Source organism: Elaeis guineensis, chromosome 2, assembly GCF_000442705.2.
Source record: "Elaeis guineensis isolate ETL-2024a chromosome 2, EG11, whole genome shotgun sequence".
Classification (NCBI taxonomy): Eukaryota; Viridiplantae; Streptophyta; class Magnoliopsida; order Arecales; family Arecaceae; genus Elaeis; species Elaeis guineensis.
In genome coordinates, this window is record NC_025994.2 from 102,759,302 (window position 1) to 102,780,888 (window position 21,587).

The 21,587-nt window shown below is 37.0% G+C and overlaps 1 protein-coding gene across 1 annotated transcript; it reads right to left on the minus strand.

Annotated features, from left to right (window-relative positions):
* Positions 1–1,113: 1,113 nt before the first annotated feature.
* On the minus strand, positions 1,114–6,386 carry LOC105032670 (uncharacterized). The gene is made up of 2 exons (XM_073252423.1): positions 5,674–6,386; positions 1,114–1,649 (listed from the first exon to the last, which is right to left on the minus strand). Exons 1-2 carry the CDS (start codon positions 5,965–5,967, stop codon positions 1,491–1,493), a joined length of 453 nt encoding a protein of 150 aa, XP_073108524.1. The 5' UTR covers positions 5,968–6,386; the 3' UTR covers positions 1,114–1,490.
* Between the last annotated feature and the right edge of the window lie 15,201 nt (positions 6,387–21,587).

The window sequence follows — 21,587 nt, forward strand, 5'->3', positions numbered from 1 at the left end:
ATTCCATTATTAATTAAAAAATCAATATTCCATTATTAAATCGGGAAAAATCTGATTCTGGGCACTCAATTTAAGCGGAAGAAAAGCGGGAAAAATATTAAAATAGAGGACAGAAGCTGATGCAGCTCCAAGATGACAGCAAGAATAGGCAATGTCTTGTCACTATTACCATCTGTGTTATACTATAATAAATATTTAATAGCCCCTACTTTATAACTTCCACCATTGAGGGTCTTGTCGCAGATATAATATCGAGGTCCTCAAGGGTCAAGATCCAGCATCGATGAAGATAAGATACTGCAGAACATCTTACATAACTTTATGCAATGTGGATCCGTTACTGTAGCGCAAACAACTGATCCCAGATAAAATCATAAAACTAAGAACTGGTAACTAAACTCCTTTGGCATTTGATGGAAACGAATTGAATTAGTACTTTATAATCGAACCTTAATCCATAAATTAACTTCGTGTCAGAGATCAATATTAAAGCTTGCTGTACATGACACTAATATAAGAAAATGAAAATTTTCATTCATACGCCATCCCAGGACTCTACAAACAGGGTCTCCCAGATTTTTCTGAAATAATCATATCGCAATAATTCCATACAGATTTACAAACCTCTATTCTAACAAAAGTCCTATCAATTCCCAGTTCTCATATACCTTCATGACTACCATAATTTTTAAATAACATCTAGATTTTGTGCTAGATTTCCTCATTTCTATGATCTTGCAGAATATCCAGATTTTCAGCCATGCAATCAAACTTTTCCCTGTAAAAAAGGGTTGGCAGGCCACGTATGCCATGGTTCCATCAAGACATAAGCTCCCACATAATTTGTGGGAACTTCATAGAATTTTGTTGCCCAGTCGTCCCTCTCATGAAAGGGTTGGGGTTGTATCTTTTCCCACGCAAGGCTTCAAGATCTTCCACAAATTCACCACCGCCTCACATTCCCTCGGGTGCCCAGCAAATAACCGACTTCCCAAACAAATTGAAGACACCACTAAATTTACATGCAGATCTGGCACGAATTTTGACCCCTGGGACCTACAAAACCTTGCTTTTCGATCGAGCCATGCATATGAGAGATGAACAGCAGATCCATGTCTAGAACTCGAAAGATTTCTCCTGAAGATTTGTCACAAAAGTCTTGGACAGATTGAAACTTAATGGCCTACAAGCCCACTGTTTCAAAACATCCAAGTTGCAGTTACAATTGGACAGAATGATAGGCGTCCTTGAGAAAGCCACCACACCATTCCCTGAAGGAACAGGGGCAGCACAAACGACATGAACGAGCTGATTTTATACATATTTTGACAGTCTCTTGCAGCAGCTCACATAGGAAACATGGGTTACAACCGCTCCTACCTGAACTGCCTCAGGTGGAACCAAATATGGTGTCCAAATGGAAATGGACATTGTGGGAAGATAAGAATTTGGTTGACCAAAGATGAATCGGATGCCACGCGCTGAGATTCCTAACTTAAATTTGATGTAGAACCACTGATTTGATTATGTTGATGAGAAGGCCAAGAGATTTGTTCAGGAGGACAAGGTGCAGGGGCAGGGTGCGCGATGAAGGTGGGGATATCATGGCCAGGCATCAGAACTGAAACCCCTTTTGCATAGACTGACATCTGCAAGAGAGAAGCAAAACATCAACCACAGCTATCCGAATCACCTGTTACTATGTCAAGAGGATAAAACAATCGACCAGTCTCCCTCAAAATCATTCAACCAGAACTATTGACAAACTTTACAGCTAAATATGCTTCGACCAGTGTATCTAGAAACTGTTTCATGGTTGCATACTCCTAAGCTATCCAAAATGTAAAGAGGACCGTAAAAGTCAGAGGTCATCAAGTAATAACCAAATAGTGGTAAACCGATAATGAGTTACCACCAATAAGCTTTCCATTATGTCAACATGCATGTAACATAAATAGTTCTCCAGTCTGGGGAAGGAAGGTTCCTTTCTGGAAAGAACAAGCTCTGGAGGCTGCACTTTTGAGCATACGGAATATATGAACCAGGTTGCAACAGCAAATATGCGCGGACAGGTGGAGTTTAATTGTTTAAGGTTTGCAAAACTTAGAACTAAATGTAAGTACACCACCTCTCCAAATTTGAAAGCAGACCAGTACATCATGATCATGCTCTCTCTCTCTCTCTCTCTCTCGTACACCACTGTCACTTTCTTGAGATCTGTAGGATTTTCTTTTTTTGTAAAACAAAGAAATATTTCTTTCGGCTTTATGTTGTTATCTTAATAATGTGAATTTGGTTATGGTAAATGCCAGTTGAGTGATCCATGGGGATCTCCAATTTTGTAACATCTACACATGTTATACATCATTTATACATAAAAAGATCCAGAATTCAAGCTAGTATCTCTTCATATTCAAGATGTGGTATTGCTATTTCATTGCATCAGCCATTTATGATGTTTGATAGTCTCGTCTTATTCCCATGTCATCTTCTTGGTTTTTCAAATATGACCAATGATGCCACAAGGCAGCCAGGCAATTATTGTAGCCAATTAGTGATGATAAACAACACAAGATCAGCCATTTAAAACTCATGGACTAATCCTTAATATTTTTTCTCCCATCATCAAAAGCAGCTGAACCTTCATATTTTATTTTAAATTTCCCATTTTTTTGTTCCTTTCTCAAATGGACACATCTCTAACCTGCCATATATTAATTATTCACCAAAAAATGCAACATAAAGATATTAAATTCCTCGATTTGATATCAATTTTCAGATGTGTGACGACAAATTCAATGAAATAGTTGTTCTATATGGAAAAATAAGATGATACATAAACCACAGTCCCTTAATTGCAAATTCTCAACCTCTATATTTGATCTCATGGTGCTCCTTGGAGGCTTGACCCAAGTGTTTCCTTGTGCATATTATCATGAAAAACAATTCTAGCTTAAAAAGTGGGCCACACTGAGTTGGTTCACTTCTCATTCTGCTAAAAGCATAACCATCTGACAATGATCAATTAAGAGAGATGGATTAAACAATTACATTGGTGCAATACACATTTGCTACGTAACCAAGCGAACATGAATCAAACTATCGGGTGCTGTACTTACAGCAATGAGTTGCCAACATATCCATGACATGTCCTGTATTATAACTCATTCATTAAACATGAAATGGAACTCCATTAAATCATCATTTGTTTAAGTGCAGTTTTATTTTAAATGTTTGTTTGGGTGAGGACAGAACAACAACAATTTAAAAATCACTGACAATGACGTGCCAACAATGACAATCATCCAATAATGAGTGCTCAGACTATCGGAATCGACCACCCAATACAGCAAAGGGAAATCAGTATGATGATGCTGGATCATCCTCTCAAAACCCAGCATTCTCAATGTCAACCCCAACCAGACCAGATAATTTCACATGGAACCAGACAGCTAGAAACAGTGGCCTGAGCATGATTCCTTCTTTCTTAATCCATCTCGAGCAATATCATTCTTGGCCTCCAATTCTTTTACTCAGCTTCATAGCTGGATCTTCTTTTGCTTCCTCACAGTGTTGCCACAGGCAGCCACCTACATCCTAAAGTGACTGTCAATACACATCTAAATGGTCCCATAAACATGCAATGCCTGCTTTAGGTACCGCATCAACATGCGGCCACCTAAGAACATCTAATTCTTAATACAGCTCCAAAACTGCAGAAAACAAGCCTAAATACTGAGTAACCACAAAAAATGTTCCGTACATATGGACTTCTCTCATGGAATTTGTTTTAAAATGGGCCATTCTAGGAGACAACCTTAATATGGCATTAGTATATAATCTCATGCTCATATGGATGAGCCCTGAAATAGTCCTGCACACTCAGGTACCCAGCAAACATTCTACCTTAGGCCCATCTAGTGCAATGGTTCTTCCAAATATCCATTGCGTCTTGAACTCAGTTGACCGCAAAAAGGTCTGACTGACAATACTTTTCGTGGGCTTGTATGTCCTCACAGTCATGAAAATCAGCCTCCTTTTTAAATTCGTTCACATGCACTGTAATGACTATCTCATAGGTTGAAGTTTTAACCAAAATAGCGAAGTGAACATTAGTTTTTTTTTTTTTTTTTTTAAAGGTTAAAGAATTTGCATGCCCTTTTTTTGTCCTAAAGTACAATTTTATGGAATTCACAGATCATACATTACTTTTATATTTATCTTTATATAATCGCAAATGAAAACATCAGATTTATCAAGAGCATCTTGATTTCACTATGAATCAAGACAGTAGGTCTAATTTTTTCATAAATCGTAGACTTGGAAAGCTAGGCTGGTCAACCAGTTGGAGTAAAATCTAAGGCAATAAACATCGCCGCCATCTGGACTAGCAAGCTCTCTTCCATTGATTTGCAAGTTAGAGAATAGCTAAAAAGTGATATTCTGAAATTTCTAGTTCCTAATCATTTGATAGGTGAACCCATCTATTGGGTACCAGTACTCCAAATGCTAAAAGTAATTTGCAACCAATTAGAAGCCATTTGATCACCTTATTTAAACTTCTTTATTTTCCCTGGCTTTGATTCGTTGACAATGAAAAATTGGCCTTCTATTTCTTTTTATCGGGTAAGCTGCAAAACTGTCTCTTTATCCATTGATCGAAAAGATAAAAATATGCAGCCAACTCCTGTTGCATATAACAACATTATGACCAGAGGTTTGTTCTGGATGACATCTCCTAATGGGTATTCTAGCTACAACTTCCTCTAAAATCCAGCTCATCTGCGAGATGAAGGGTCACCAAACCTTCAGTCCATTTTAGCCTACCTTGGTTATCTGACCAATGACTGGTCTGAGCTTCAGGTGGACAGGGCCAACGCCAACATTAGGCACAGAGACATTTCTGGTTGGAGGGTGGGGGTAATTTAGCTACAACGGGCTCGAAGTCTGCCTCACGTTACTGCTGGGGCTTATAGCAAGACAAAGGACTTCCACGAATGGTTACAACTAGCTCTAAGTCCGGTTCATGACGCCGCTTGCGCTTGGAGCAACACGAAAGATCCCCAGAGTCTCCGAATCTATTTCCAGCTACACGGCTATCCGACGATTCCGACCACAAGCTAGTTTGAGCTTCTGGTCTACCAACATTATGAACAGAACCTCGCTTTCGTGCGAGGGTGCACCCATTAAATGATTGGGTGTGATCGAGACTCTACAACACCTCTCCCTTTGGATTCCTGTGCGACTACGCCCCCCTGTCCCAGCTCCAACAAAGACCGACAAACCGTCATTAACTCCGACCATTATGCTTGTGCTCCTACTAAACAACTTTAATCGAATTATGTCCCACTATAAGCAATCCTTTCTAAATGGGATCTATACTTCTGCTGTTGCTAATATTCAGGAAAACAACAAGTTTCCATTAAAAAAAATTACATTTTGCGTCGTTTTTTTCATCTTAATTGACTTTAGATTCTGGAAAACTTGATTTAAAAAGCGTAAGAAAAGATATGAAGAAGAGAAGCCACGAAATATACTTCCAAAAGACTGAGAGCACCATGGATGTTATGCTAAAGCGAAAGGGCCTTTTTTTTCCCTTCCTTGTAACTAAGATATAATGAACTAATAGTAATTGAAGTATCACGAAGGGGGTGTGTGGTGCAGTAAAGCTACCTTGGGCGAAGGGTAATCGAGCTTGCCGGCGATGCCCCGGCGGTGCTGCGCCTCGAGATCCGCGGAGGAAGAGGGCGTCCGCATCCGGCCATCGTCGGAGGAGAGGAGGGGGGACCTGGAGCGGAGGAAGCGCTCGAAGATGGCCATGACGAGGAACATGGAGATGAGGATGGCGGTGGCGACGAAACCGAAGGAGACAGCATTCACCGAGTTGTCGAAGTGCCTCCACCTCTCCTCCCCACGCTCCACGTTCAGCGGAGCCATCGCCGGTCCTCCGACGCCGCTCTCCCCCATTTCCACCTCCTCCTACTCGCAACCTCTCTCTCTCTCTCTCTCTCTCTCTCTCTAACCTCCGGGGCCGAGTTCCCTCTACCACGGCCGCGCCATTGCCTCTCTCAGCGACCGTGCGATGCAGGGCGGACGGCTAGGATGGCGTTGACGTGATCTGGCGGGAGATCGTCGGCTCCTAAGGGGGAAAAAGGGGAATGAAGTGGTGATGATGATGGCTCCGTCTCAGAGGTCTTGCTCGTTTCGACTCGGGCCTTTTAATTTTATTAAGGAAGGGAGGACCAGTAGTTACCAGAGAAGAAGACTGGGAAGAGAAAAGAGTCAAGGGGAAGAGGTGGGGACAGAGGAGCAGAGTGAGAGGGGGAGGGACTCCATGTGAGTGATGGGAGCTCCTTTTTTTGGCTTCGAGAGGCGAGCTCTGGATAAATAGAAATAGAGGTGCCCCGGGCTCCATCGACCAACTCCACTTTCTTCCTCTTCTTCTATTTTGACACAGTCGGGCAATGCCCCCTCCCATTTCTTTTTAATTACTATGTCTGCCACTGACAGTGGTCCCGTCATCATCTTGAGCATCCCATGTAATTTAAGCTGCTCACATCGCCTCAGTTTGCTCGGCTTGGTCATGTATCAGCTTAAAACAACCCTGATGGTTGACAAATATGGAGGGGAGGGAAACAAAATTGAACGCATAACTGGCTTGTAACGGAGGGATTGATTCCATCATGCAGAGCTAAGATAAAGAGATGAATAATGCATCAGCAGTAAACAAGCAATAAAGTAATCCATTCACACTTTAGTACAACTGTTTAGGACATTTTGGTTCCCTTCCCTCCTCCCTCTCACCACTACTTTATATGTTGATGGTTTGGAGTTTTAATGCAATCACTACAGCGTCAAGTAATGGAATCTCATGTTTTTTCCTTCTTTTTCTTGATCTTTCTTTATTTTTTCCCCATCTGCAAAAGAATATAATTTCCTTTGGCATGTCACGGAACCAAGTACCAACTTCGTCCTTTTCTCCTTCTCTCATGCATAAGTAATCTCCAGATGCTCAGCAGCTAACCTCGTACCAAACTCGCCGCCAGCCCCATAAAATACACACAACTAATACACGTTCAGATATGAAATAATCTCTCGCGCTCGGAGGGACGTGTCTCTCTCCCCAGCCCATGAATCGCTAGGAGGTTGGCCTTGTAATTTTGACAAAAACCGAGGTTACCTTCTGAAGAACTCCTGCCGAGGGAAGGCGGACTCGGACTCACGGGATTGATGGAAAGACCGGATTCACCCCTGGCCCAAACCACACCCCACCCCCCAACCCCCACCGCCCCACCCGCACAAAAAATAAAAAAAAATCAAAATAATGCATGCCACGTCGAGTCCAGCAATGAGTGAGCTGTCGATGACATGGCGGGCCACATAGGATGACCGGCTAACTACCACATGGTGGGCTGTCGGGGGTCACGACGCGTGGAGGCAGCCAGCGGTAAGAGGAGGATACGTGTCGGTCGTCGGGTGGTCGGAATGAGCAAGGCAGAGGGCATGGGTTGGGGGAAGGGCCGGTCCGACATATCAGCTCGCCTTGTCGGCCCACCACGCTGCAAGTGGGGCGAGGCGCCTCGACATCTCAACCAAAAAGGAGATCGGACGGTGGAGGGCGGTTGGGCCATCCGGAGATCCGACGATCCGGACTGGGGCAATCTTCAGAGCTCCATGGGGTCAAAGACTCGGGCGGAGTGCTGTCAGGGGGCCGAATGTGTGACACGTGTCCCATCACGCGCCTTGGTTCAGAACTCAGAAGCGGGGTGGGGAGCACGTGCCGGGGGCAATTGGTGCGAGGTGGGGGGACCAGATATATGCCTGTCAGTACGTGCGACCGCACGTATCGCTTTCATGCTTATGTTTTATTTTTATCTTGGGATACATGCACACCCCATAGTCACGCGCCTTCAGTGGCACGCATCACCACGCAAACTGGCTCCCAGCGTCAAGTCTAAGGCGTTTTTTTTTTTTTTTTTAAAGGGTGCGTTTGGTTAGCCCCTAAAAAATTATTTTTTTATTTTTTTAAATTTTAAAAAATAAAATCAGAAAATAATGTTTGATAATAAAATGAAAAATGAAAAATGAAAAATTAAAAAAATCAAAAATATTTACTTTACGTAGAAAATATTTTTTTTTTACTTTTTAATATTTATTTTTGCTTCTTTTCGACTCGCTCCGACTGGCCCTAAGGCTCACCACCTCCCCCTCCCTTTGGCCCTTTGCCTGCCTGACCGGCGAGCGCCGTCGATGGATGGGACTTCGATCTCTGCCGTTCAAGTATTCTCCGAATCTGAGGACTCCTACTCCTCCTCCTCCTCCTCCACCTCCTTATCTCTTTTGATGTGATCACGATCGAACTAAAAATCCAAAGATAAGTGGCGGCCAGCGGTGAATTCAATGATGGCCATCGACGGTGGCGGAACCCCGAAGCTATAGAACGAGTCGTTCGTTGCAGTGAAGAGACTTGATCAAAGCAGAGACATGCAGAAAATCTTATTTTCTTCATCTGCGAAATGATATGGTCTATTTGGTGAATATAATTTACTACATTGCTATGTTAGTCAATTTTCTGCTGTATTCTTGATGGAATGTTTGGAGATTAGTATTTTGATTTCATGCTATGTAGGTAATTACCAGAGTTTTGACTTTTATTTCTATTATTTTGGCTGCAAATTTCATCAAAGAGGTCTTGTGTTGCTAGAAAGCTGCTTTCTGTGCTTGATTTTATTATATTTGCTTTTAGACATGAAAAACCAAGCAAATGATGAAGTAGGGATGTAGATCCCTTTCATGTCTATGACGGTGAGCACAACATGCTTTCTCACTTTTCGAAGAAAAGCCCGACTCACTTTACTTGTTTTAATTGTAAAACTAAAATTATTTCATGATCTAGCATACATCCACTTGCATGAAATGGTGCACCTGTTACCAATCATTATCAGCAAATAGTTCATTTGAAGATCTAAATCTTCTTTTCTGCTTTCCATTAGAACATTCGACCAATATCAAGAGGCTCATATACATGTGAATTGCACACCAGGTGTAGTGGTAATTCATCATATTGTACTTAAGCTCGTCTACATTTCAAAACCATTATATATTTATGCTAAATATGTATGAATTTTCAATTAAAATAAACATTCAGAAGAATAATGTGAGTCCAACAATCAAAATCCACGGTATTTGTTGCTTTTTATAGAAGCAATGGTGAAGAGGCTTTCCTTGTGTGCTCATGCAAATAAAACAAACTCATTGATATAGTAATAAAATATATAGACATACATACTGATTGATTTAGATTTTGCACATCTTTCTAAAGTCATATATAATCTTCAAACTGTTGATTCTGATAATCTAAATATATTGGTTATGCATTAAGAGATGAGATTAGTATGACCTATGTGTCAATTCTTAAGCTTTAAATGTTAGTGAGACTTTATATTTGTTAAGCTTTAAATATTAATGTTGTATTGTGGCAGGTTGATCCTGTAATAAGTTGAATACTATCATCCCTTCATGCAACTCATTTGGCACCAGATAAAAGTAAATCCAAGCTTCTAAATAATAATTGACCATATGATAAGACTCTGACTAAAGGCTGAATCTAGATTGAGTTTGATTTAAAGTTTCATCAAAAGTTGAATTTGTTATTTACTATTATGCAATTGGTATAAATCAAATAATTTTTATCATTATAATTGGTTATATAGTTGCTTAAGATTATTAATTGCACAGTGACAAGTTTTAAAGTTCCACCATCCATTAGCTTTGAAGATGCTGCAGTATCTTCTACAAATTGGACCGTAGAATAGGAAAATATATTCATAGATTTAATGATGGAGCAAGTTTAGAAAGGGAATATATCAACTACAACATTTACAAAGAAATCTTGAAAGAAAATACGTATCAAATTTTATTTAAAAACTAAAAAAAAATGAGTTGAAGCAATTTCAAAATAAGTTCAATCAACTGAAGAAGTGCTATAGAGTTTTTACTGACTTGAAGAAGTTACCAATCGGGTTTGGATGGGATCTAGTCTTGAAAACTGTTATAGCTCCTAACGATGTCTGAAAAAATTACATTGCTGTAAGTAACCATTTATTTTTTTGTTTCTTTTATACTTTTTTATAATTTATTATATTTTTACTTAATTAATTCAATCTTGTACGTCTCACATATAAATTTGTTATTATAGGTTCATCCAGAAGCAAAGAGATTTTAAACTTTTACTTGTCCGAAATATGAAGAGCTCATAACAATATTTGGGGACACTACTGCTACTGGTAAAGAGGTGATGGCAAGCACCCAAGATGTGTCAGATAGTAGTGATTCTCAAAACAATGAGCTTCTTCCTGATGATGTTAGTATAGATGGGGAGTCTAGTGATTCAAAAAATCATCGTCATCCAAGAGATCCAATCTCTAGTGAGAGTATCCGCTATGTGAAAAGTCAATCAAGAGTTTCAGAGATAGCAGATGCCATTAGATCCCTAGCAAAGGCTAACCAAATAAGGAACAATATGACAATGCAACAACATACAGCTGCAACTTCGAGTTCTGGACAGTACTCAATTGTAAATTATATTAAAATTTTTGAAAATATTGAAGGAGTGACTATGCTTACATATTTGAAGGCAATTGAGAAGTTGCAAGACAAGAGATGGAGGGAAATATTTATTGAGATATCAAGTGAGCATAAGTTGGAGTGGTTGGCAAGTTTGTAGGATGTTCATGTGACTTTTAGTTGTTTAGATAGACTTAAAGTATTAGAATATTATATCAAAAATTATGTATGTATATATTATGCTTTGTTTGGATTGATGATCTATTACCTTTTAAACTTTATGTTATGGATTTATGATATTACGAAGATTATGTATCACTTGAATTGTTCTGTGTTAATATCAGTGTTCTTATTTTCTTTCATACTAACAGAATATGGACAGTGATGTAGAAATGGAGATTGACGTAGAAGTTGAAAAGATTTTAAATACTTCTGATTTTAGTGATTGAGAGGAAACAAAGAAATTTTATTTGTTTGATGAAAATAAGGATGATGCTATAGAACTTGTTGTCACAGTAATAGTTGAGAAGTACTACAATTTGTATCTATACAAGCAACCATATAAAAATGATAATTTGATCGGTGCTGAATATATTATGAGGGTAATTCTTGAAAATCTAGACAGATATCCAGATTTATTTAGGATGGACAGTTGTGTGTTCCTTAACTTTTGCTCTGACTTGAGACAAAGAAATCTATTGCATGATTCTCGATTTGTAAGTGTTGAAGAAAATGTTACTATATTCTTAATGATAATTGGTCAAAGAGAGTCAAATTGAATAGTGACATATTGTTTTCAGCATTCTGGACAGATAATTAGTCATCATTTTGAAAAGATACTGAAGGCAGTTATTCGATATGCAAAGGAGCTTATAGTGCCACCTTTTTTTGCTGAAACTCCTCCAGAAATTTGCTATAATCTCAAATACTATTCTTATTTCAAGATACTTTCGTATATCCATATTATTCTTTAAAGTTAATAAAATTATTTTATTACCTTGATATTAAGTAAAATAATTCATATATAGAATTGTGTTAGAGCTATCGATAGAATGCATGTTAGTGCTTACGTGCCCTCTAGTAAGCAAATTTTTTACCGAGAGAGGAAGACCATAATAACTCAAAATATTTTATGTGCTTGCTCATTTGATATGTTATTCACTTTTGTCATGTCTGATTGGGAAGGAATTACAAATAATTTTCGAATTTTTGTGTCAGCGGTTACAAATCTTGAATATAGATTTCCTAATCCATCAGAGAGAAAGTACTATGTAGTTGACTTTGACTTCATAAATATGTATGGCTATCTTATATCTTATTGAGGTGAACGTTATCATCTTCAAAACTATCGAGAAATGGGTTGTCAATCAAAAATAAGCAAAGAGTTATTTAATTATCATCACTCATCTCTGCGAAATATGATTAAGCATTACTTTAGAGTGTTGAAGAAGCAGTTTTCTATCTTAAGAGAGATGCCTCCATATTCTTTACAAAAGCAAGTATGAATTGTTATAGCTGCATGTGCAATTCATAATTATATCAGGAAGAAGGCACGAGAAGATAATTTCTTTATGAAATATGCAGATGAAAATATTATTGTTGAAGATGAGATTGACGCTCCTAGCCAAACTACTATAAATATTGACAGGACCGCTAACTCTCGATGAGAGACGGATGCAATTAGAGATAGAATTACTAATAGATTAGCTCGAGCATATGGTTTGATTCAGTAATTTGGATCTTATTTTTTAATAGATAAAATAATAACAAAATATTATGTACTTACCAAACATACTTTTTTTTTGCTTTTTTGCTTTTTGCTTTATAGTAACTAGTTACCAAATATATTTTTTGCTTTTTTACTTTTGTTCTGTAGCAAAAATCAAAAAAATAAAAAATATTTTTTAGAAAGCAAAAATCAAAAATCAAAAATCAAAAAGTGTAACCAAACATACCCTTAGGCTGCGTTTGGTTACACTTTTTGATTTTTAATTTTTAAAAAATATTTTTATTTTTTTTGATTTTTGCTATTGAGTAAAAGCAAAAAAGTAAAAAGTATGTTTGGTAACTACGTTGCTATAAAGTAAAAAATAACATTTGGAGATGGTAGGTGAAGAGCTCGACGAGGGAGAAAAGTTTGAAAAGGGAGAGAGAATAGGATGGGGAGGTGAAGAGCTTGATGAGAGAGTACGGTTCGGACTCTACTTTTTGGTTTGGCATTTTAGACGTGGGAAAGCAAAAAAAGCAGAAAAACAAAATTTGAAAAGTAAAAAATTTTTGTTTTGTATATATAATAATTATTTTGATTATTTTGATTTTTGCCTTTTGCTTTTCATGATGTTACCAAATATTATTTTTTGATTTTTATTTTTTAAAAATCAAAAAGCAAAAAAAATACTTTTTAATGGCTAACCAAACGCACCCTTAATTTGTTTATGATGGGTGATTCACATTATTTTAGCATGGATACATCCAAAAATGAAAATAAAATGTTCCTAAAAACCCTCATAGAAGAGACGATATCAACCTATAGTACCTTGCTAGAGTACTGTTCAGATAATCTCATCGGCTGTTGTTGTAGCCTCCGATCGTTCTTCAAATCTTACAACGAAAAACCCTCCCTCACCTTCTGATAAATATTCGAATATGAGCAAGAAAAAGTCATGATCATGGGTTGCTGCTAATTTTCCCGACTATACCAATGCTTCAAGGCTTGGTGAAGAACCAAGAACTTAAATTATCTAACCAAAGATCCCAAGATAGCATTTTTCTTATGAGAGAGAAGCAAAATCAACGGTCCAATGTACCTAACGGGAATTACCAAGATCCATCACACATCCAATAAGGGTTGTTCTTCTTATTAGATAAAAAAAAAAGAAAAAACAAAAACTGGCATTTAAGGATCTCAATCTGCATAACTAGGCTTATGATAATAATCGGTTAACCTTACACGTACCAGTTATAAAGCGACAACTCATCCATCAAATCTTTCTTCTTAATGGCAATGGAAAAAAAGAAGCCTTGGTGTCACTCAAATGATAATTTTTTCACATATATTGCATTTTGTCACACTTCGAATCCCTTTTGCAATGGAAAAAGAGAGTGCAAACCTTCATCCTCATTTTGCTATCTTCTCATTAAGTAATTCTTTGTGCACCGCCTGCGATGTAGAAAATTTAACATGGAGTATATCACTTCCTTCGATTGGACCACACAGCCACCACTTTCCGACGTATATTTAATGCCCGCAGATTGATATTTTTGTTTAAAAATTTTATATGATGAAAATACTCCGATCTAAAATTATGACATCCCTTCACAAAAATTTTTTTATGACTTTTTGTGAATATATATGATTTTCTGTGACTTTCTGTGAATATATATAATTTTTTATGAATATATATGATTTTCTGTGAATATATATAATTTTCTGTGAATATATATGACTTTCTGTGATTTTTTGTGAATATATGTGGCTTTCTGTGAATATATATGATTTTCTATTAATATATATGATTTTCTGTGAATATATATAACTTTTTATGAACATATATAACTTTCTGTGAATATATATGATTTTTCGTAATTTTCTGTGAATATATATGACTTCCTATGAATATATATGATTTTCTGTAAACATATATGATTTTTTGTGAATATATATAACTTTCTGTGAATATATATATGTTCATAGAAAGTCATATATATTCATAGAAAATCATAAAAAATCATATATATTCATAGGAAGTCATAAATGTTCATAAGAAGTCATGTATATTCACAGAAAGTCACATAACAGGAAGTCATATATATTTATAAAAAGTCATATATATTCACAGAAAGTCATACAAAGTATCAAGAAGTCATGAAGGACATTTTCGTCATACAAAATTTTGAAACAAAAACACTAACCTGCAAGCATTAAATATGCGCCAGAAAGCGGTGGCTATGTGATCCAATCGAAAGAAGCGATGCACTCCATGTCAAATTTTCTATACTGCAAGCGGTGTACAAAGAATTTCTCCTTCTCATTGCAGTATACCTCAATGACATCTTTTTCCGACCCACAAACATTTAAAAAGTTTCCTACTACATTATCAAAAATAGTTACATGATTGTAAATCCAATCTCCCTCCTTTTGGCATTTTTGTGATTTGTATTGAAATGATGTTATTTATCTTCTTTTCTTTCCTTTTGTTTATCTATTTTTTAAAGATAAAATTTGAGCCTGTGATGTATCTGTACCGACCATTTTTCTTTAATTTTTCCCCTTTATCCTCCCTTGTTGATCCAGAGAAGATGACCAATAAAAAAGATGCGCAAATGAAAGACTTTGGACCGTGAAAGACTTTCGCCCAATTAGCTTGAAACATGGCACCATCAAAATACTCTCCAAAACTCTTATCTCTAAGATTAAGCAAAATACTGGACCGCCTTGTAGCCTCATCTCAATCAGCATTCATAAAATATAGATTGGTCTACGAGAGCTATATCTTAGTAGCCAAAATCATCTCATATTGCAAAAGATTGAAGGCATGAGGAATCTTATGCAAAATTGATTTCGAAAAAACATTTGATTGCATCTCATGAAAATTTTGTTCAAGTTCCTTGACAAGAGAGATTTTAGACCCCGATAGATCTCATGGATCTCCAGCATACTCCAAATAGCAAGTTCAGCATTGATAATTAACGAGAGAGTGGGTCGATGGTTTCAAAACAAGAAGGGGTTAAGATAAGGCAATCTCTTATCACCTATGCTTTTCATTTTGGTAGCTGATACCCTCAATAGAATTCTAAAGTTTGTAGAATCTAAAGATCTTATCATTAGTGTGAGTTCATACAAGATCACCGAAAATATCCCATACCTTCAATTCGCGGATGACACATTAATCCTTTGCCATCCAATCAAAAGCCATGTGAACATTCTAAAGCTAATCCTATACTCTTACGAACTACTAACAGGCCTAAAAATAAACTTTGAGAAATCCCAAGTCATTGGCTTAAATATCCCAGAGATTGAAACACAGTATTTTGCATCGATCCTTGGATGCCAAGTAGGACATCTTCCCATCCGTTATCTTGGCATTCCACTACATCACTCCTCTCTAAAGCAGAATGACTGGCACTTTCTTTTGGAAAAAATGAAAAAAAAACTATCTGGATGGAAGAGTAGAATGCTTACAGCAGCAGGTAAGTTGACTTTAATCAACTCAATACTTCGAGCAATCCCAATCTACTGGATATCAATTCTAAAACTTCCTGCAAGTGTCATCGAGAGGATCAATAGGCTCTATAGAGATTTTTTATGAAAGAAAAATAGCTCAAGCAGTACAATCAAATACCTAGCATCCTAGTCTTCAGTTTGTAGACTAAAAAAATTTGGAGGTCTTAGTAACATCAACCTTTCAACCATGAATCAATCGCTTTTGTTAAATGATGGTGGAAACTCTTCTCAGATAATGAAAAGCCATGATGTATTTTGATTTGACAAATCTACTACAGCCAGCGACCATCTTTTACTACTTCATCCTATCTCAAATGTATTGCATCCCCCATTTAGAAGGGTGTTCTATCTACGGAAGATCTTTTTCAGCAAAGCATCTCTGCCAAAATAGGAGATGGGTGTCTTACACCCTTCTGGTGCATGGTTTGGTTGGACAATGAACCCCTCAATTTTAAACTCCCCAATCTATACCTCATGGCCAATGACTCGTTAACTAGCAGTGCAAAGTTTACGTCAAAGCAAAATCTAAGAGTCAACTTTAGAAGCCCCCTACCTTTGGGGGCGACCAACGAGTTGAACATGCTACTGGGTCTTCTGAACTAAGCTTAATTTACCATCAATAGTGACTGTAGACAATAGAAATAGAGCGTCTTAGATAACTTCTCAATCCATCAATGCTATATGTTCTTCTCTCATGGTGGTATCTTATCCCACTTTGGATCCTTGGTACGAAAACTACCAATATCCAAAAAAATCAAATTTTTTACCTGATTATGCTATAATAACAAAGTTCTCACAGATGATAATTTAGATAAAAAAAGAGTTAAAGGTCCCGAATCATGTCCTCTATGTTGTAAAGACAAGAGATATTAGATCACATGCTTCTAAACTATAGCTACTCCAAGATAGTGCGGGATCTCCTCTTCTATAATATGCAATTCCGCGAGCTCCATCCAATTTTTGAGATCTTTGGAGCAAGTGGACTCATACCATCAACCCCAAGAAGGAAGCTACTAGCCTTTTTAGTCTAGTCTTGGTCGCTTGCTGGTGTTTATGGAAGGAGTGTAACATGAGGATCTTCAACTTTGAAGCAAAAGCAGCCATAAAAATTGCTAAACTTGTTGCTGCTCTCTTCAGCGAGTGGACATTTGGTTATCATATAGAAAGCCTGCAAGCTATTTTTATTAAACTAGCTCATTTGAGAGCTTCAAAGATGTAAAATCCACGCTTAGAGGCCAAGCAAAGGAACCAGCTAAAAGCATTTAGAAGTTCTCTTCAAGAGGTCCTTCACGTCGAGGAAAACCATGCAACCCATACAACCATGCAAAGTTGACCCCGCTCTGAAAAAGCCTTGCTTTACTCTGTAAACCAAAGGACAATGCACCATGCCCTTTGTAAGGGCACATAGTTGTTGCCTTTGTGAAGGAAGCTCTGGTACTTTGCTCACACTTTAATAAAATTTGTGAGAGGGGTGCCTCACTCCTTTCACTTTTCTCAAAAAAAAAAAAAAAAAATGAAGAAGAAGAAGAAGAAGAAGAAGATGCGCAAGTGTTGCATCTATAAAACTGCTTGTACCTCGAAAGGAACATCACAGTAAAAATTAAAGCAAGAGTCGACCGTTCCATCATAAGATCTTAAACAATTCTTTTAAGGTCCATGAATTGATTCATTCTCTTAAAGATTATTTATAGCTTCCCCTTGGTTTTGTTCCCAATAATGGTTTTCTCTGAAAACATATGCAATAATATAATTAATGGAAAATATATTTATATAAAAGATACGAATAAGTTAGAAAAAAGTCACTGATTTAAGGTATGTTATGGTGGATTTTTTTTTTTCTTTAGAGTAGGTTTCAACCTGCTTTAGAGCAAATAGTTTCATGGCGGTTTATTCCCATAATATGTTGAAATACTTTATCGTCAGCTTAAGGCATTCCAATAAAATGAATCAAGGGCAAATCCAAATAGATCTAAGCCCAGATGCAAACAGAGATACGATAGACAAAACTCAAATATTAGGGATTAAAACGAGTATCTCATAACGTTCACATATTCTGATTTGATCTTTTGAAACCAAAAGATGTGATGCTTTGGAAGCATCCCTCTATGCAGCTCTTAAATGAAGGGACAGACTCTTTTATTTTTTTGGTAACAAAGGGACAGACTCTTTGATAAAGAGTTGCCACAAGAAGATATAGAAGCATCTCTTCATGTAATATTCTTTGGATAGACAATACATACCAAGAGATATGTTTTCTTGAGACATCCACGTGGAAAAGAACATAAATAAAATATAAAAATCAATAGCATAAAAATTTGAAACATCACAAAATCAAGATTAAAATTATAAAATATAAAATCTGGACACCTTCTACAATCTCTCTCATTTTGTTAAAATTTACTCTAAAGTTTGTGAAATATGTGGTGTCATCGTCTATTCAACAAATTATAACTTGTTGGCCGTGCAAGAAAGGTTTTCGAAATGAGAGAGCTATAAACAGGCCGATGGGTTCAAAAGCCCATCTAAGTGGGACTCAAAACAAGAAAAATGAGGAGAAGAAGAAGACTACGTAGAGGAGTATCTTCCATGAGAGAAATTCTTTATATACCACCTGCAGTGTAGAAAATCCGACGTGGAACACATCGCTTCGTCCGATTGAACTACGTAAAAATTTTTTAATGATAAAAATATCCTTTCCTTTTTATTACATCTTGTGAAAAAATTATGACATCCAGTGCAAAAAGTCATAATTTCAATGTAGGATGTCATAATATCGACACACAATGTCATAATTTTTTCAGAAAGAAAAGAGTATTTTCGTTATTCAAAATTTTAAACGAAAAAGTAGAATTGCGGATATTAAATGCGTATTGAAAAATGATGGCTACATGGTTCGATCGGATGAGACGGTGCGCTCTACATCGGATTTTCTACACTACAGGTGGTGTACAAAGAATTTCACTTTTTACAAAGGTAAGTGAAGTTTTTCTTTCATCTGAAATTTATTCAATATACTCTATTTATTTTTTTTCTTAAAAAGAAACTTACTTCCTAGAATTTAACATGGTTCAAGCATAAATCATGGTGTATTGTGCTTAATCCCAAGTATGTCCTAGGCATCCAATGTTGATGCCCTATTTTTTTTTTCTTTTTTTCCCTCATAAAATGCACTGTTGGAGAGAATCCTCGAATGATAACCGACTAAGTTGATAAAGGGCTTGAATACCAACCGACAATTTAATTCGAATTATGGCCGACTAAGTGCGGCACGACAGACTAATAGTTCGATGTACATTCAACAACCCCATGGGATCTTCAGCTAAGGGCATCCTCGGTATTTTGCTGACCATTTCAACTCCAAAAAAATGAGGATCAAATGATGGTTTTGCAACATTGGTATTAATTACCCACAATTGTGAGATCGTGAGACATGATAACCACCCACTAAACTCATTATTCAGTCACCGATAATAGTTATATGAATAAATACCCATGTATATGCAGTAATGCCCACGTTTACGTATTTTAAGGGATGGAGGTTACAGAATAACAACAATCTCACCCTATATAAAAGGAGGTAAGAGTAAGACCTAGATAAGTTTTTTCAAATTCAATCACTGCTCTTGAGCTTTGGTTCTCTCAACTGTTCTCTTTCTCCAACTGACTTAAACATCGAAAGATTTCCTGTTAGACAATTTCTGACAAAAAAACTTGTTTTTGCATATTTCTATTTCTCCAAAATCCAAACGTTCTTTCTCGGCTCAAGGCCGACTACTTCACCGGAGTTTAGAGGCAACCTGCACAATTCTCCTCTTCTCCAGGTTATGTAGTTGTTTTTTTCTTACTTTTGTTCTAAATCTTGTCAACTCGATTATGATTGCTGAAGCAATAGGTTGGTAGATTTCAACGATAGATCATCTATCTTCTGAGGATGGTCCCCATATTTAGGATAAACCCATGGGTGTGTGTGCGTGTGTGATGTCAAATTTTACCTTTCATTTGGAATGTTTATCTTTTGTTAAGAAGTAAAATTGCTAGATCAACTAGCACTTCAGACCAAGGAAGATAAAAATTTGGTGTGATTAACATGCATTACTCCTGGAATTCTCACGAGACGGGAATTATAAACAGACAGCACCTAGCTCATACTTTCATGCAGATAAATTAATCAATCAAATGCTAAACACCAAATATGAGGGTGGTAAACAACCAACCTATGCTCTACTTGTCGAAGAACACAAATTTGATTAACATATTAAGTGCCAACAGAGAAGTGCAGCATGTTTGGATTAATAACGGTTGATTGAATCACACAGAACCACCCATCCGCCAAAACGCAAAACCATCCATTCATCAGCGTTGGAGAGAAATAACATCAAGCCTTCGACTTTTACAATCCTAAGTAGGATCTTACCGAGGCAGGGAACGTAGGTGGATTTTTTCTCATGTTAAGCAGGTACATCCATAACATACCATACTCAAAGGGTCGAGTGGGGTGAGTCATATCAGACCTCGTGTAAACTCAATTCAAGCAATATATGTCAACTTCTTTTTGAAAAGTTTATGCAGTTATTTTGTGTTTTGGTTAAATGACTTTTCATAATTTTGTGATGCCAATGTTTTGACAGCTCCTAACCGTTTAGGCGTAGTCATGAGCTCTGGGAGACTGGGACCACGTTATGTACCAAGGACTATGATGGTGCATATGCCATACATCAGGAGAGAAGATACAATCGATCCGAGACATTGCTACGTTTGCAGCAAAAGTTCCAGAGAAGTTAAAAAGAAAAATGTGTTCCCCCCCAACGCCTTCCCTTCCCCAAACCAAAAGAATCCCTTTTATCCTTAAGGATCCGTTCTTTTGAGGGTAAAAATGTGTTTGAATATCTGTTTTTGAGATAACCTCAAGATTGAATATCCGCTATTCCGAATATCGGTTATTCTGAATTTGAATTATTCTGTTATTCTGAATTTGTTCGGTAAGCAAAAGATTGAATATTTATGTTTCTGAATTTGTTTGGTTATAGTTCGACAAGGTTCTTCTTTTCTTTTCTTTTCTTTAGCGCATCTGAACTTCCTAGGCAGAAGAGAAACTGATGGAATAATTTGCAGGAACGTTTGTTGGTTGGATGCATACTGGCTTCTTGGCAGTCAATTCAAAGAGTCAGAAATTATACATCATCACCATAAGAGATCTTCAATTTTCCAGTCCTCCATTTTTTTTCTCTTTCCGTTATTTGATTTTACATCTGGGTGTCATACCGATGCATGATGATACTCTTTCTAAAGCCTTCTAAGTGGACAATATTTGCATGTACAACACTTGACTATGTTATTTATTGTAATTCTAATCTTGCACCAAGTCAACAGAAAGCACATGAACATGATCCTTGCCATATATGTGAACCTAGCTTTTCTTCTGCCACTTGCTTGCCTCTCATTTCTTTTCAGGTTTACTTAACTAAAGACCACAAAAAAAGATTAGCAGGTATTAAAACCATTTTGTGAATCAACAAGTATAAAAAAAAGTTATTTTTAACATTATATACATGAACTACCTATGACATAGAGAAGTATCCTGGAAAACTATCCACACAAAGTACTTGGAGTAGAAATAATTACATAGTGTTTCAATTCATTTTAAACACAGCAAAGCTAGTACTAAGGGGTGCTAATAAAAATAGTAGTCAGTGGATCTTCATCACGGCCTTCAAAGAAAACTTAAAACTTTGCAATATACACTCCAAGAGGGTCCAGGAAGGGAATAATTATTTCTAACTAGTTTAGAATTTCATGC